The 17,668-nt window shown below is 39.9% G+C and overlaps 1 protein-coding gene across 1 annotated transcript in view; it reads left to right on the forward strand.

Moving 5' to 3' along the window:
- Positions 1 to 2,577: 2,577 nt before the first annotated feature.
- Positions 2,578 to 17,668, forward strand: part of DCHS2 (dachsous cadherin-related 2) — a 71,311-nt gene continuing 56,220 nt past the window's right edge. The window contains exons 1-3 of the mRNA XM_010561017.1: positions 2,578 to 2,586; positions 3,261 to 3,452; positions 11,818 to 12,049. Of these exons, the coding sequence (XP_010559319.1) occupies positions 2,578 to 2,586; positions 3,261 to 3,452; positions 11,818 to 12,049 (433 nt within the window). The remainder of the gene's footprint in view (positions 2,587 to 3,260; positions 3,453 to 11,817; positions 12,050 to 17,668) is intronic.

The raw sequence follows: 17,668 nt of genomic DNA on the forward strand, positions 1-17,668 counted from the left end.
TAATGTTTCTCTAGGTCCCCCTTTTTCCTTCTCCTGAGAGGATGTCTGCATTCCAACCATTTTACTTTATTGGTAGTGTCAACAGGACAGAAGAAACTTCTTTTTCTCTGACAGATTGCAGTCTAGACGGTGTACAAACAGACTAAAGGACATAGTCTACAGAAAAGCATGACTGATAGGAGGAGTCCAGCCAGTAGCTATCCATACCATGATGTTTGTTGTCTTTTAAAAATGTGTCCTGGGGAAGTACTTTGTCCTGTAGTTACTTATTCCCAAGTTTACACTCCTTAATAACATGCATCTTTAACTCAGTGTATTGAAAACATATTTAGTGAAAGAATGAGAAAGGCCCTGTGAGTATAACCCTTCCTTTTACACCCTTTCTTTTCTCCTAGATCCCAATCTCACATTCAGCGTGTCAGAACAGAGGTGTTAGAGATTTGGTACTCTCTTGCCTCCTACACCTCCAAGGCATATAAATCCTTTCAGCTCTATCACCTCCGTGATATTGCCAACATATAACACTCTTGATCAATCCACTGTGAAAATTCCTGCTGATGCCTTCATTTCCTCCTGTTTGGATTGTTGTAATTCACAGCTCTCAGGCACTTAACTGCTGTAATACTCCGTAGGATTGTGTCGTGGTTTAACCCCAGCCAGCAGCTAAGCACCACGCAGCTGCTCACTCACTCTCCCCCCCCCCCCCCGCAGTGGGATGGGGGAGAGAATCGGGGGGAAAAAAAAATGTAAAACTTATGGGTTGAGATAAGAACAGTTTAATAGGACAGAAAGGAAGAAAATAATAATGATGATAATAATAATAAAATGAAAATAATAATAATAAAAGAATTGGAACATACAAAAAAAAGTGATGCACAATGCAATTGCTCACCACTTGCTGACCAATGCCCAGTTAGTTCCCGAGCAGTGATCCACCCCCACGGCCAACTCCCCCCAGTTTATATACTGGGCATGATGTCCCATGGTACGGAATACCCCGTTGGCCACTTTGGGTCAGCTGCCCTGACTGTGTCCCCTCCCAACTTCTTGTGCCCCTCCAGCCTTCTTGTTGGCTGGGCATGAGAAGCTGAAAAATCCTTGACTTAGTCTAAACACTACTTAGCAACAACTGAAGACATCAGTGTGTTATCAACATTCTTCTCGTACTGAACCCAAAACATAACACTATACCAGCTACTACAAAGAAAAGTAACTCTATCCCAGATGAAACCAGGACAGATTGGTACTAGTGCAGTATGATATTATAATCTGATGTGTTTTGGACAGTGACTACTGTGTGCTTTAATTTCTAAAATCTGTGATAACTCTTAACTGTATCTGAAGCATTTTGATTTAAATTCATCATTTATTATGCCTTTGCAGGTACAGTTCAAAGTCTGAGGACTGCATAATTTGTAAGAAAGAAAACAAGTTGCTGAACATAATGGGCTAGACTTCTAACAATACCGTTGAATTGCACACCCATAATTAATCACCCATGCTCAACTGCAGACATAAATGTTAGCATTTACACATGTAACTGTGTGCAGGCACAGGGAGTCAGAACCTTTCAGTATTGTCACCCACATTAGATTTCAGGCACAAGAAATAAATTGAAATACTTTTCTTATAAGGGTCAAGTGAATTACTGTTCCATAGCATCGGGGTGGGAGAGTACCAAGAGCACACTAGACTTACGTTTTATTATTTTTTATGACAGAAATAACAAAGTACGAGGCTGATGAAGCATGTGTGTTGTAGACTTGATTTATATACAGCTGTAAAGCATTTTCAGAGCTGGATCTTTGTTCTGCTGAAGCTGAGCGTGAGTTTTGCCTTTTAACTTACCCAGAACAAGTGGTTGGACTGGGGTCAGGAGTGGCTGCGCATTGCACCCTGTGCTGCAGCCATGGGATGCAAACTGCAAGGGTGTGAAAGGAGTGCAAAGGGCTCTGCGAGCACAGGGCTCCCCTGGAGGAGCCTTCTATTTGCAACACCAGAAACTCTGGTATAATGGCCTTCAGCGCTGTAAGAAACCGTCTGTGGCAGGGGAAAGGTGCATTGGAGTATGTGGTGCAATTACAGTCACAGTGATACCTCTTCTGAAGTACAGCAAATCTTGAGCATCCCATGGAGAAGTGGAGGAGTCCACAGGGTGCTTAATAACAAACAACAGACCGCAACAAGCAAAATAAATAATTGAAATAAAACATGTATCTTTTGGGCTATCTGTAATTTTAAAATTCTGATGGAAGTAACCGGTCCAGAGTAAGATATAGCTTTATAATTTGCCTTGGCACTTTTTACATTGTTTCCCTTTCCCCACCTCCATGCTTTCCAGCCTTCCCAAGCCATGTTTTTGTTCATTTGGTTTTAATCAGTCCCAGTTCAGTATTTTAATACCAAAACGATTCCCCTGTGGGCAAAGAGCATCTTGAAAGTCACCCCAGGTTTTCACATCTTGTTTGAGATTTACAGCAGAATTCACGCTGCTTTTTAAATGTAGTTAATAAAGCTGAAAAGAAAAGATGTTAGGCTTGTTTGTCATTCAGCAGTTACAGGTACATGCAAGACTCCATGGGCAAGGTAATTAAGTCTCTCACAGGGACTTGCTGCAGTGTGTGCATCTCTTGCTTTGTGCTGTGCATGCATGTGACGGTCACGTTTAGTTGTGTTGGTAGAGCTCTAGCTCCTTGGAGAGAGGACTGGAAATTAAAACCACCTCCAGCCCTTAACTTGTATGGATCACCATGCCACTAAGCCCTCTTTCAAGTGAAAACTAAATTAAGCTCTGGGGAGTCTTTTAGAAAATACATAAGGTAAGAATGTCCTGCAGCACTGTTCTGATCTATGTGTGATGTGGTTTTCATGAGACCTACCTCCACTGGTAAAAATAACATGAAGGGAAAGTAGCTTAAGGTATGGCCTACTGACATGGCTTAATGTGTATGGCTTTTCCAGTCATGGGAAGTCTACTTGATCGAGATAATTATTGACAGATAAACAAGTAATGTTACAGACAGGTCTAATCGATCTTACATGCTTGTTGCAATAATTATACTGTCAGTAGCTGAATCATTATTTTACAAACTGCAGACAAGACAGCTTAGGTATCAGAACACGTTTGTATTTATTGTGTATATGCACATTTGCTTTTACAACACAAACAGGTAACTTTTTAAAAAAACTATCTGTGATTTTTGAATGAATGAGTAATAGTTTCACTGGCTTCATTTTTTATCTCTGTTGTTTACCTGCAGGTGAAGGCAACAGATGCAGATGCTGACCAGTTTGGTGAAATTGAGTATTTTCTTTACGATGGATTTCATTATTATGAAAAATCCAAAGCCTTCCAGATTGACCCACGTACTGGTCAGATCTGTGTGTCTCAAGACATTGACAGAGAAGAAGATCCAACCACTTATGATCTCTTAGTAAAAGCTACGGATGGGGTAAGTTTCACCTTTCCATACTGCCAGGTTTGTGAATGCATTTACAAATTTCGATGTGCTGTATACTCTTAAATGAGAATGTAATTAGTATGTAAAAATTGCATTAATTTTAATAAAATTTCTTACCCCTACAGAGGGCAGAAAGTGATACTTCATGAACCATAAATTTTGACCCAAATTGATAAAATTGGCTGTGAAATCCCCAATTACTCCTAAACAAGTTGTTGAAAACCATTTCTAGGATGTGTTAGTCCCTGCTGATTTTCCTTCTCCTCTTGGAACTGGTGGACTCCAGGTTACCTCTGCTCCCTGCTTTCAGGATGACTGCAGCAGTAATAAACCAGTAACTTGTGCTAGAGCTGCATGGTTACTGTGGGTGCCAATGATTTTCCTGGATAAATTCTTTGTCCTTCCTAGCTAGCTGATGCCATTGCTGCTGCTGTGGCTGGGTACAGCCTCCCTGCAGTGGTGTGTCTGAAAGTTTTCCCACTTTACAAGATCTGGTGCTTGGAAGTGGGTATTCATGGTACAGCAAGGGCGGGGTAGTTGCCTGTGCCTGAAATAGTCCATTTCAGATCTCTGACAAGGAGGGCGAAGAGACGTTCATTCTGGTGAGAACACATCAAGATGTCTGGGTGCCACATAACAGAAATTTTTGGTAGCACAATTCCTGAAAAAGACTGGAAGAAAATAATTCCTGGGTTCATCTTGTTGTGGAAGTATCTAAAGGTGATTTGCAATGAGAGGCCCAGAAGGAGACCAGCTGGTACTTTTCTTAACTTTCTTTAGCTTTATAGTGAACTGTGAAGAGGCTGAAGAAAAAGGTGACTGGTTGGCTTCAAATGTTAAATTAACATAAGGACACTTTAAAAAATGTTATTCAGGTCACATTTTGCAACACAATTTGAGCTGAAAAATGTTGAAATTTTCAGGCTATACAGTCTTTATTCCATACTTTGAATAATTACCTTGCATTTAAGATATTGTCTTAAGCGTATCTAATATAAATTTTAAAAAATGCAGTTGTGCTAGAAATACTGTATTTTTCATTAAAATGTCTGTGCTTTTTGTTACAGTACACTGGAGAAACTTAGTGAACTATGATTTCCATATTCATGAGTGGATGAACTTAAATAGCTGCAGTTGATGCTTGGTATTAATTGCTGCATTTTGAGAAAGTAGTAGTTGAGGGTATGTTTGTATGTTGTTGACTTTGGATAGATGTGTAATAGTTAAGTGATTAATCTGCTTTTTTTTTTCTTTAGCTATCACTATTTAGTGTTTATTTCAGAGGCTACAGCAGCATTCTCTTGTATTAATAGTGCCTTTAGCAGTGTGCCTCTTCTTCCCCATAGGTTTCTTTTGAGGAGAAACAATTATATAAGAATATATTTTTTTGTTTGTATGTTTGTTTCCTGGCTCTTTCTGATTTGAACATCTAATAATTTAAGAATGTAAGTCTTTTTGTTAGGACAGTGTCTGTAATCTTTACCAGAGCATTAAGTCTATGTGACCATTTTGGAATTTCTCTGATTTGTGATTTCTGTCTTCAAAATTCCTTTCTAGGCAAAATTTTGTAGCATACACCTGAGTACAGATGTCCAAGCCTTGAAAAGTAAAGCAGTCAGTATTGCAATGTATAACAGCAGAAAATTATGTATTCTGCTGTACTTCATCACTTCATTTTTCCTCCTATCACATGTTTTGAAGCTGTATAAATGTAAAGAACACATACATGTATCTGGAATATCAAGATTAGTCTTATTGATAAAAGCTACGTGAGAGCTGGACAATAGCAGTGAAATTCTGTCAAGTTTCTAAGATATCCGGCCTGGGCCAGAAGATTATCTTGAAAATGTGAAAGAAAACAGGTTTACATGAAAAAAGCTTGATGCATTTTTTTTTTTTTTAACAAATTACTGCTTCAACGATAAATCTTTCATCCAAAGTTAAAGGAAAACAGCCAATGCATTGAAACTACAGAGTATTTCATTTTTAAATTGGTCTGTCATTTATCTTCATTTAGGGACCTTGTGTTTTCAGAAGTTCAATAACTGGGAGAGGGGTTCAATTCTTGATTGCCTTGTCTGTGACAGGCAGGACTTGACCTTTTTACTGGAAGTCAGCACTTTGTAGATCCCAATGATTTCTAAAAATTTGCTCATCTGACATCTAAATACTAAAGCACCTAAATTCAATATTAGCTTTTCAAAATTTTCAATATACCTGAACTTATGTTGATCCACTCTCCACCTTTACAGCAGAATTATAGTAGGGTATTTTATCTCCTGGCATTTTGCTGCTGATTTTGATGGGTTAAAGATGTTAGGTGTGGGGTTCAAAGTAGAGGCTACAGTCAGGGGAGAAATGTGTACAGAAAAGACAGAGGAATAGTGAAGGGTCAGTGTTGTCAAAGATGGGGGAGAGAGATGAAAAGGAAAGAAAATAACAAAGTTAATTAGAAATGAGGAGGAAAAGAAAGTATTCTCCAGGTGGTGCTCAGTTTATCTTACAGCAAAACTATCAGTTTCCTCCACCTGTTTGTGCCTACTCCATTACATGGTTTTGGAGCTTTGTCAGTCATGTCTTTTATGCATTATGTTGAAAGCGTAATGGGAGAACTGAAATTGCACACAAGAGCCCATGGAGAGGCAAGTGGAAAACAGATTCTGTTAAACTGGTGTTAAATAAACATCCCATGAGAGCTTGTGGGAGCACTCTCACTGATTAAGTGGGGATAAGACTGATCATAATATTAGTATTAGCCTTTTCAGTTGGCAGCACCAGTTTTGGTCCCAAGTCACTTACTTCACATACATATTTGGTGGTACTCTTTGAAATGCTTTTATGTGAAAAGAAGTCATGTAGCTAGGTTTATAGAAAGGTGTTTGTGCTGAATCCCACAGCATCTGCATCTAGCCTTCTCCTTGGGTCTCGGTCTGAACTGTGGCAGACTGAGAGCTGTTCCAGTAGTGGGGGTGACCCTCCTGTGATTCACATGCTAGCTCTGCCTGGGACACCCCCCATTCAAACTGCACCCTTAGTCACAACAGCTGTATTTATGCACTTGTGACAGATCAGAAACAGTTTCAGCAGGCATTTGGGGAGTCTTTGAATTTACAGTCAGCTGAAATTTTCTTGTAATGATATTAAGATTGTAGGTTTTTTTCTCTCTCTGGAAAAAAAAAATTGGGTGAAGGTATGTTGCTTGGAGAAGCTCCACAAGCACTTGAGAGAGATTTAGATCAGACATACTGTGAAATCAAGACTTGCAAAAGGAAAATACAGAAAAACAGAAATTCTAATAAGAGTATATGCATGTTTCCAAAGCAGTATAGAGGACAAAATTAGTACTTTTTTTGGTTTTGAATATGTGCAAATTAGGTCTGATATGTTTTAATTCTATTGTTTGGCTTTTTTTTTTGTTTGCTTTCACAACATGACCGAAATGGACGCTCCATTGTGTGTTCTTCTCTGTTTGATTAGGGGTCTCCAAACTACTACATATGTAAATTTATGCTTCCTTTATGCTTGTTTTGTGTACTTCTGCCTTAAAGAGTCTTAATGTGAATTCACTTTCACACAGGACACCTTTTTTTTTTTTTAACAGCACATACTTTTGCTGCTGTACAGTGGCAAATTTTATTGCTATGTATCATGTATAATTCAATCATTTTGTTTATTCATTTGCATTTTTTATGATGCCCATCACCTCTCTCTTTCTTTCAACCAAATAAACAGTAATGACTGCAGCTGTTAAAGAAATCCTGTCACAATCCAGAGAAATTTAATTGGAATAATGCTAATTTAAATTCTGTCTAGTGGCATCTGTACTATCTGCTTACAGCCAACAGTTGCCTGGCCTTCAAAGCCAAAATCTGAGTTGCATGATCTTGGGGTTGGTGCAGAATGAGGGGCGTTCAGGAGTGTCCAGCGTTGAGTCTGGGAGGAGCTGGCCCACAGTTTTCTTCAAAAGCTGGGGAAGACTGGATGACCTATGTTTGTGAGAGCTGCTACCAGGCATGGACCAGTTCCAGCAACCAACATCTCTGTAGGTAACACAGTCCACGTGCCAGTGTACCGACTCTAATATTGGTGTGGCAGGAAGTTTCAAAAACTGCAGAGCACAGGCAGGATGTTCTTCCACTCTTTGTCCTCCACTAGTATAAGGGGTGCCACACACACGTATAACCTACTGAAAGTCCAGAGGTTTGGGTTTGTGGGGGTTTTTTTGTCTTTTCCCTTTGCAGAGTGGACTGCCTCGGTTTTGTTTTCTCCAAGTGAGGTTCTTGAGTGCTGTGATAGGACTGCCCTTAATGATGATTTGAAGGCTGCTGTTGAATGGTGGTGGGAGGCAATTAAAAGTCATCTTATTTTAATACTAATCAACTGGAGATGAAAAGAAGCGTCCTTGTATCTTTTATAAGGAATGCTAGGTCTTCAGTTTTTTAGCTGCTACATAATCATTACAAAAGGTTCAATACATCATCGACAGCTGTATTAGCAACTCTCTTAATGTCTTTCTGCATAGAAAAATACTTTGTTCTTCATCTCTTGCTTTTTGGTAAACCACACTGCTTGTCCAGTTTTCTTTGTCTTTTACGCTGAAGCAATTGAAACGTAGAGGTAAGCACTGGACACTGACAGGCTTCTGAAGAAGTTAAGGCTTTTGAGATAATTGGCGATGTCTCTCCATTTTGACAGCATTACAACTTCAAGGTGACATATCTTTTAGGTTTAATGAAAAAAAAAAAAAAGAAAATATGTCTTCATGTCAGGGATCCTGTATGTCACAGTTTAGTTTGGAACAAAAATTTGACAGCACAGTTCACTGACAAAAACTTTGGAGGCTGTAGTGGAAATCTTGGCAGATTCTTAAGCATTTTACAGCATCGAGATGAAGAAATACAGCTATTCAAAATAGCACCATTTCTATGGTAGGATTTTTTTTTTTTTTTTTTGAGACATGATAAAGAGGTGTACTAATAGCTTTATCTTTTCACACAAATTTGGTCCTGCCAAAGTCAAGAAAATAATACTTGTGGTTATTTTTACTTGGTGGTAGTTTCTTATGTCCCCTTCTTGTTCCACAGGACACACAACTCTCAGGAGTCTGACAAAGAAGCTGTTGTAATTGTGACTTTTTTTTTTTGCATCAAACAGCACTACAGTAGTTAAAAATACTTGAATGTTTGAGAAGAGGGATTTCAAAATGAAAACTGTGTCTTTCTGTTGCTTGTAACATGTTTTGACAAATGCAATTTTCTGTCAGCAACAGACTTGTTTAAATCAGCTTTCATATTTTGGAAGATCTACTATGTCGTGCTTGCTTCCGAGTAGATGAAGTATATCCGTGTGGTTAGAAATAGAAGCAGTTTGTTCCTTCTCGCTTGGGATGATACTTAAAAATTTTTATAGTCAGAGCAAGCACTGAGCCATAACCAGTTAATATCGTTAAGGTAATAAGTTAATATCGTACTTGACTTACGTGTGAGGGGATGCACTGCTTCTTCAGGAAAAGAAGGATCTGTCTCTCTCATAAAATTTGGCCTGTCTTCTGAGAGATTAGGTTCCCCCACATACTTAGAATTAATCAATTTCCTAAGACTTTGGAGTCTTTACATAACTCCATAGGAGAAATACAAATTGGCTGAAGAGTGTTGTTTTTTGTTGTTTGTTTTTTTATGTCTGTTTAGCAATAATTAAACTTGGAAGAAGCAGTTTCACACAAGTTCTAATAAGTTTTTGCAGTTTGGTTTCATGCTGTTCCAACCATCTTTTTAGATGCTTTTTATAATTGACCTCACTTCTTCCTTGGCCCTCTTGCCTTAAAAATTTCTCATTTCTCATTTCTGTCCTAAAGTACCTGAAAGCTGTGGAGATGCAGAGCATCTTCTGACAGTGAACAGAGCACATGGGGGCCCCCCCTTTTAGCTCCTGTGCAGGAATTTCCTTCCTGTGGAAATCAAGCTATTGGGGAAGGGACTCACCCTGAAGCGTGGTTGGGGTGTTGGCAGTGAGCCCGCTAGATCCGCACACCTCTGCTTCTCCGTAGTGGCACAGGGTTTCATGGCTGTCTGAGTAGTTTTGAGGCTGGTGCTAGCCTGGTACACTTCACAGTCCTAGTCCCCAGGCATGTGTCCTGGCTGCTGGCTCCCTCTGCAGCAGCATGAGCCCTGGAAGCATGCCATGCTTGGGTTTTCTTTGAAGAAAACCCAAGCACACCAGGATGTGGGCCAGATCTCCTAGTCTGTGGGTGAAACATAGACACGTGATGTACAAGATCATCCTAATTTTCCACATACTTGAGCCTTCATGGGAATGTCACTGCCACCCAACAGAGGTAATACTACGTGGAAGAAAAAACCTAAATGGAACAAAGCAAAAATCCCTATGGAAATGTGGAAGAGAATGCTGATACTATTTTTTTCCCAAAAGTAAGTCTGAACCTGTGGACATAAAAAGCAAACTGTCAAAAATAATTTTGGGGGAGATTATTATGCTGCAGGGCAAGTCTAAAGGAGTGGTATCCAGTCTGAATCATTGGATGGTTTCATGAAGGTCAGGTTTAAAAATAATTGACATGAACAATTAGGTTGCAGAATTCTGCAACCTATTTATTTTTTTTATATCATAGCTACTGTGACTGCAAAATTGTTTGGACTAGCTCAGCGTACCTTGTGATGTGTACACACCAACATCTGATCTGTGTCAGCAGTTTCTGTAAGTGACTAATTGGTACAAGCACAGCATGCTCAGTGTGCCTTTGAGGAGCGCAGGATTCTTCCTCCATCTGTATCTTATCTTAATGTACTACGTACAGCACATACAGGCTATACATACATGTGCTGCTTTGTGCCTCTGTCGCACATGCCAGTGCCCCAGCATTTGCTGTTAGCTGTGCCACAAGTGGAGCTGCTTTCTTTTAAAAATGTTTGTAGTTGATACGGCTGTAAAATAACCTTGGAAATATGAACCCCACCAAACTGATGGGAGGGAGCCTGCAGGGAGTACAAGGTAGTACCTCTGAGAAGTAAATTGCGATTTGTTTCACTTGGGCCCCTGTGGGATCTACACTTCAGCACACACAGAATTGTCTTTTTTCCAGATTGACACAAAATTCAGTGCTTTGCCATGGCAAATTGTGATGTTGTTGTAGCATAGTTTGATAAGCCAGCTTGCAGTTGCTCCTTGCTTCTCCCGTTTCACTGCAGAACAAGGCTAAACGTGGTACCATGGCTGCCCACGTGGTATTTCAGTGGGCTCTTGGTGGGCACCTGTAGCAGGAGCCTCAACCATGTGGAGAACAGTGCAGTGACTGGGCTGGGGTCACAAAGAGGTACAGTGCCAAAGCTGCGCCCAACGCCTGGCTCTTTTTCCAGCATTTTGTGTAGGGAAAAGAAACAAGAGCAGAGAAGTTGAGCCAAGACCCCCAGAAAGCGTGATGAGACCTCTTTCCTTGCAAAATCACAGGCGCACTGGAAATGATTTTATGTAATCAGTTATGAATTTTACATCAACAAATCATTTCAGCTATGTGCTTCAGTTGAATTTGGTATTGTTCTGTCTGTGTACACAAAGTGAAGGTGTGGGTATGTAGACAAGCACACATGCATACATATATAGAGAGATATATATACACACACACTTATATACACACACACACACACACACAAAAAAAAATATGTATAGACACACACGCATGCTGCACGAGCAGAACTGCTTGAACCTGCCAGGGTGGTAAATGGATGATGGGTCTTGCAGGCAGCAGCCTGACAAGTCAGCTTTTGGCTGTCCTGCACTGCTCTGCTCTCAGTCTGTGTTCCTAATCAGTAGTTGAAAAAGCCTCATATTTGCTGTTATGATTGTCATGCTTTTAAATCTGAAAGACTCAAAGATAGAAAGAAGTTATTCCTGCTTTACTGGAACACCGCAGTCACTTGGGGGACATGTGTTTCTGGGGCAGAAAGCCCTGAATTTTATTTGTGAAGGAGTAAGTGGTGTCTAGGTGATTACAGTAAAAACAAGCAAGGTTAGACTAGCAAGGATTTGACATGAATAGGGTTCATTAGTATTTACAAAAATAACTCCGTGTTCAGGCCTCATTGTTGTGAGAAGTTGAACTTCTTTGTGTACTCAGTCAGCCCACTGGAGTTGTTCTGAGTGTGTAGCTTGCCTGAATGCAATATTTTGGGATATTACAGATATCATAAGTTGATTTTAACAGACTTTTTCATTGCTCAGTATTGTTGTAGCATGTTCCATTTCCTAATGATGGGCTGAAGCCAGATATGCATCATTCTGTTGTGTACGCTTTTAAAATTTACCTTGTTTTTTGTTTTTATCTTCCTGATTTATCCAACAGGGTGGGCTGAGTGCCCAAGCTTTTGTTCGCATTGAGATAGAAGATATTAATGATAATCAACCTGTTTTTGAACAAACCGTCTATGTGACGAGCATCAGCAGTCACACACAGCCAGGAACAGAGATCATCAATGTTGTTGCCACAGACAGAGATTCAGGAATATATGGCGTTGTCACATATGAACTGGTCCCAGGAGAATTTTCTTCTTTTTTCACAGTGGATACATCCACAGGTACTGTATGAGTCTATTATTCAGAAAGGCTATAATTATACAACATGTATCTTTTCCTTGACAATGATTTTTTTTATTTGGAGTCATGTCATACAGTTGAAACTTAGATTCTGCTGGGCAATAATTCTAGAGGAGGATGGAGGATTTAGGTTTAATATGAAGCCTTTGCGTTCACTGGAATAGACAGGAGAATGGGAAACATGGTAAATGCCAGTACAATACAGGACAAGCAGTATGCCACTTAACACTATTTTCAGCCATAAATCTATTCATCATTGTGAGAAATAATCAAAACATTATTTTTTACAATAATATCTGAATTCCTTAAATTTTTAGCTCTTACTTTTGAGGAGCAATAAAAGACCCTTCAAGATGCTTGTCCTTTCATATCTCTGTTTCTGTCCTAACTTTTCCCCACACTGTGCTAGAATAAGTCCCCATTCTGCTCACAGTCTTAAAATATCCAGCTGCCTCCCTATTCGACTCAATGATTAGCTTTAGAAGTGTCTTTCTCTGCCTTTTGCTTCCTGATGTGACTCTTTGTCCTTCTGGTTTCTGGAGAGAGGTTCAGTGAAGGAGTGACGAAGAGAGCAAGAAAGCAATTATGGCAAAAGCAAATCTGGGTGAATTTTGTCAAAAACAGGTTGAATCTCACAGATTGAATTACTTTTCCCATGGCCACAAAGCAGCCCCTGTAGTCTGCTTTCTAACCTTAAAATAGTTATCAATGTCAGCTGGAAAGAACGTGACCAGCGTATCTACAAATGTCCAATGGTGTTTTTCAGGGAGTGGTTAACTAAACTGCAGCTATCATTTTACCTGAGAGCCAGCCCTTGCATATGAATCTATCTAGATCAACGGTTTTGCTTTATGATGGTCATGGCACAGGGAATTATTTTATATGTTGTAAACATTTTTTTGGCTGTTGTATGTGTGTATATTAGCTGTTTGGCATATGAAATGTTACAAGGCTCTACTCTTTCAAAATGGTGCCTATTTTCACTTTCTTACATGATCCCCAAAATACTCTGATGAACAGAAGAAACTAATGTTCTTAGGAAGTCGGTCTGCTTGTCTTGGCTATTTTAGAATTTATTTAACTGAGGACTTTTAACTGCCTGTCAAATCAGAGTCTCAGGGGCATAGCTGATGCCAAAAATATATAGTTCAATCAATAATTAGGAAGCTGGATCTCCATAGGCATTTAACTGGTCATTTTAAAACTGCCCAAGCAGGCTTGTCAGAGAGCCCCTGTGGATCGTGCTAGCAGCACTGGCTTTGCAGCAGTCCTCTCTTTTGAAAGGCTTCTTCCTCAGATTGTGACCTTTTGGCCTTTTTTTTTTTCCAGTTTTGGCACTTTGTATAGGAAAAATGTCATGCTTAATCATGAAGACCGTAAGTTTATAAGTTACTATTATTTTGCAGATCTATCATGGTATTTTATCAAAGGCAGACCAAATTCAGGGTGGAGTTGCTTGAGGTCATTATTGCTGACATTTCATGATGAGAAGAGCATATAGGTCAGAGACACTATTCCCAACGTTACAGTGCTTGGAATCTGATTGCGCTTAATCAGATCTCCTGGGTAATTCATGAGGCCAGACTAATTTTAACTTACTAATATTAATGATGTGTGGTTTTTCTTTTCTGAAGAATACACTTTTTCCTTTTATATTCTTCCACATTTACCTACAATAGTGCTTTTGCTCAGTCACTGGCGAGCAGCATGATTTTTAAACTCTTGGCAAAAAATAAACATTATAAACAAAATAAACATTAAAATTGCCAATTTGTCACACAGAAGTTTTACAATCTTTGCAGGTTAAATTGCTGCAAAAACTGTTCAGTATTCAGAGGAAAATTGAATAAGTGGCTCACTGTTAGGGCATAGAGATTTTGAGCTCTTCCTCCTTCTTGTTAGGACACTGACATTTTCCAGTTTTCATCATGCTAAAGCTGTCTTCATATGCTTTGATATATGGCCTAATTTATATTGTCTCTCTGAAGGTTATGTGGGGGACTTTATCTAGTTTTGTGGGCTGCATTTTGTGAACAGAGGGCAATGGACAAGTATGACGAGATAGGAATTCTTCAGGAGGTAAATCCCCAAACCCGTAAGCCAAACAAGATCATATTACAGTTTTGGTCTTTGTTTTTCTGATGTCATGACTGTACAGTCTGTTACTGATGTGTTCTGCAGTTTTTCCAATTTGAAGTATGGCATATTCTGTTTTATCTGCTCTTTTCGTTATTAGAGGACCTAAAAGGGAGGTACAGGGATGGTGTTGGAGCCTTCCATGAATTTGCCTTACTAATAAGTTTTATTTTTTTGAATGTTTAATTTTTCTCACTGACAGAGCATTTAGAAATGAGCAATGAAAATCAATGCACTAGTCTTTTTGACTTATTATGTTCATTATAGCCCTTAGCATTATATGTGGAAGTGGACAGAGATGTTTTCAGTATTATGAGATTTAAATTAATTAGTAGCTAACAGTTTGTTACATTGCCCTACAATACATTAAAATCATAGGCAAGATGATGCTGTTCTCCATGGCACATGTAGTTTCTATTTTATGTCATCTAGACTGTGGATTTGAAAATTTATCTCACTGTAGTTTTCTTCAGGGAATGTTTTTGGAGTGCTGCGGTTCGAATACTCACTAAAGATTAACTTTTTTCCCCCATTCCCTTTTTCATGTTTAAGAGAAATGGATAAAATAATAAAATAAAAACTGTAACCTGAATTCTTCACTGCTATGGCTTGCTTCTGGCTGTTGCTTTGTTAAAGCAATTGTATGGATATATTAAGAAAGCTTTTAGCTTTGCATAGTGAGGTGTGTTCACAATACAGGATATCACACCAGCTGGTTGACCACTGACTGTATAGAATATATCAGTGGTGCTTTTGATACATAGGTATTAGGAGGTCGAGCCACATCCAAGCTCCTTGAAGAGCCTCCATCTTTTTTTTTTTCAAGCACTGTGACATGTGGATGTCATATATAGATAGATTCAGTGAGGGTGTGAAGGAAGAGCCTTTCACTGAGCAGATAGATATTCCATTAAAAAGTTTTTTGAATTCTAAACAAGTCTTTATTAGTGATATTTGATTGCTATTTTAGCTTTTAGATACTGCATTTATTGTTTGTGATATGCTCTTATACTCAATAAATAACATTTATTGCATTTCCCTTTGAGAAAAAATTGAAATGAAGTATTTTTCATTTGATTGATGATAGACTGTCCACAAGAAAAACCACTTTAAGAACTGTGTAACTAGAAAAATGTATGGATAGGGAACTGTAAACCAGTTCCTCTGCTAGTTCGTGACTCTTGCTATCATTTGTTTCTAGTGTTGGTGTAAACAACATCTTGGCTTCATTATGTTTCCTTTTGTAGATGTCTGATCCATGCATGATCTATGAACAGCACTTGTGAATTGATTAGAACAGAGCAAGTTGAAGAGCTCTTCTGGCTAAGAAACTGTTTGAGCTATGTTTGTTTATTTTCCCATCATTACCTAACAAGCTATCTGAAGAACAGTGTATTTATAGTTATGGCTGAGCAGGTAATTAAAAATTTAAGTCACAGGATACAATCACAAGTGTGGCAGAAAACCTATGCAGCGCTTAACTTTAAGACTTTGGGATTAACAATTGAATTGATAAACTTTCATTATGTTACAAGCACTAATATTTTCCTTCACCCAAGGGCATATAATTAATTTTTCCATTGATCTTGGTGATACCCTTCTTTAGAGCTGGATAAAAAGATGGTTATCATCTTACTGTAGCCCTGGTTCAAGGAAGCGGTTTCAAATCTACAAAATTAATAATAGTCTTTGGGCCATTGTGACTTCATGTGTCAGTCCTCAGGTAAATGGGCTGTTCATATTCTTGGAACAAGTCCCCTAGCTAGTCACTTTGTGCAGAGGAAACTCCCATGAAGGCCAAGTAAAAGGCAGCAGCCATTGGTTTGTGTTCATTTGACAGTATTAGTGATTTAAACCTAGTATGAAAAGGTTGCAGAGAAAGTAACATTCACACAGTGTACGTTAGAGCAGTATAAGCATTTAACTTAGCTTCTCTGTTTCTTTTGACTATGTAAGATATTTAGGCTTGTGTTTCTGTGAGTCCTACCTAAATTAGATGCCTAAAACAGAGGCTGTGACCTTCCTTTATATTTTACTGAGAATGTTTCTGTGAGCGTGGTGGGTTGACCCTGGCTGGACATCAGGTGCCCACCAAAGCCACTCTATTACTCCTCTCCTCAGCTGGACAGGGGAGAGAAAATATAATGAAAGACTCATGGGTCGAAATAAGGATGGGGAGAGATCACTCACCAATTACCATCATGGGCAGAACAGACTGGGTGTGGGGAAATTAATTTAATTTATTGCCAATCAAATCAGAGTAGGGTAATGAGAAATAAAACCAAATCTTAAAACACCTTCCCCCCACCTCTCCCTTCTTCCCAGGCTCAACTTCACTCCCAATTTTCTCTACTTCCTCCCCGTGAGTGGCGCAGGGGACAGGGAATAGGGGCTGCAGTCAGTTTATCACACATTGTCTCTGCTGATCCTTCCTCCTCACACTCTCCCCCTGCTCCAGCATGGAGTCCCTCCCATGGGAGACAGTCCTCCACAAACTTCTCCAATGTGAGTCCTTCCCACAGGCTGCAGTTCTTCACAAACTACTCAGCGTAGGTCCCTTCCATGGGCTGCAGTCCTTCAGGCACAGACTGCTCCAGCATCGGTCCCCTACAGGGTCACAAGTCCTGCCAGGACCCTGCTCCAGCATGGGCTTCCCACGGCGTCACAGCCTCCTTCAGGCACCCACCTGCTCCAGCGTGGGGTCCTCCATGGGCTGCAGGTGGAGATCTGCTCCACTGTGGACCTCCATGGGCTGCAGGGGGACAGCCTGCCTAACCACGGTCTTCCCCACGGGCTGCAGGGGAATCTCTGCTCCGGTGCCTGGAGCATCTCCTCCCCCTCCTTCTTCACTGACCTTGGTGTCTGCGGGGTTGTTTCTCTCACATGTTCTCACTCCTCTCTCTGGCTGCGGTTTCTGTTGCACAGCAACTTTTTTCCTTCTTAAATATGTTATCACAGAGGCGCTACCACCATTGCTGATGGGCTCGGCCTTGGCCAGCAGTGGGTCTGACTTGGAGCCAGCTGGCATGGGCTCTGTCAGACACAGGGGAAGCTTCTAGCAGCTTCTTACAGAAGACACCCCTGTAACACCCCCACCCCCCCCACCCCCTGCTACCAAAACCTTGCCATGCAAACCCAATACAGTGAGGAATTTGGAGATCTTTCCATTGACTTGAAGAGACATGGATCAACCTTTTGTCGTGATACCATCTGTTACTTATTTATGCCCAAAAATAACATATTGAGTACAAGAGATAAGCCTTGTTACAAGAGCTGGTCAGTAGTTCAGCATTAAAAAAGTTTTTCAGCACAAAACTACAGCTTCTGCAAAATGAGCATTCTTTTGGGGAAATTTTGACTTGCTAAAAAAATAATTAATTTCCTTTAAGATTGTCAAGGTTTAACCCCAGCTGGCAACTAAGTACCACACAGCTGCTTGCTCACTCCCCTCTGGTGGCATGGGG

Source organism: Haliaeetus leucocephalus, unplaced genomic scaffold, assembly GCF_000737465.1.
Source record: "Haliaeetus leucocephalus isolate CR32 unplaced genomic scaffold, Haliaeetus_leucocephalus-4.0 Scaffold140, whole genome shotgun sequence".
In the NCBI taxonomy this organism is placed as follows: Eukaryota; Metazoa; Chordata; class Aves; order Accipitriformes; family Accipitridae; genus Haliaeetus; species Haliaeetus leucocephalus.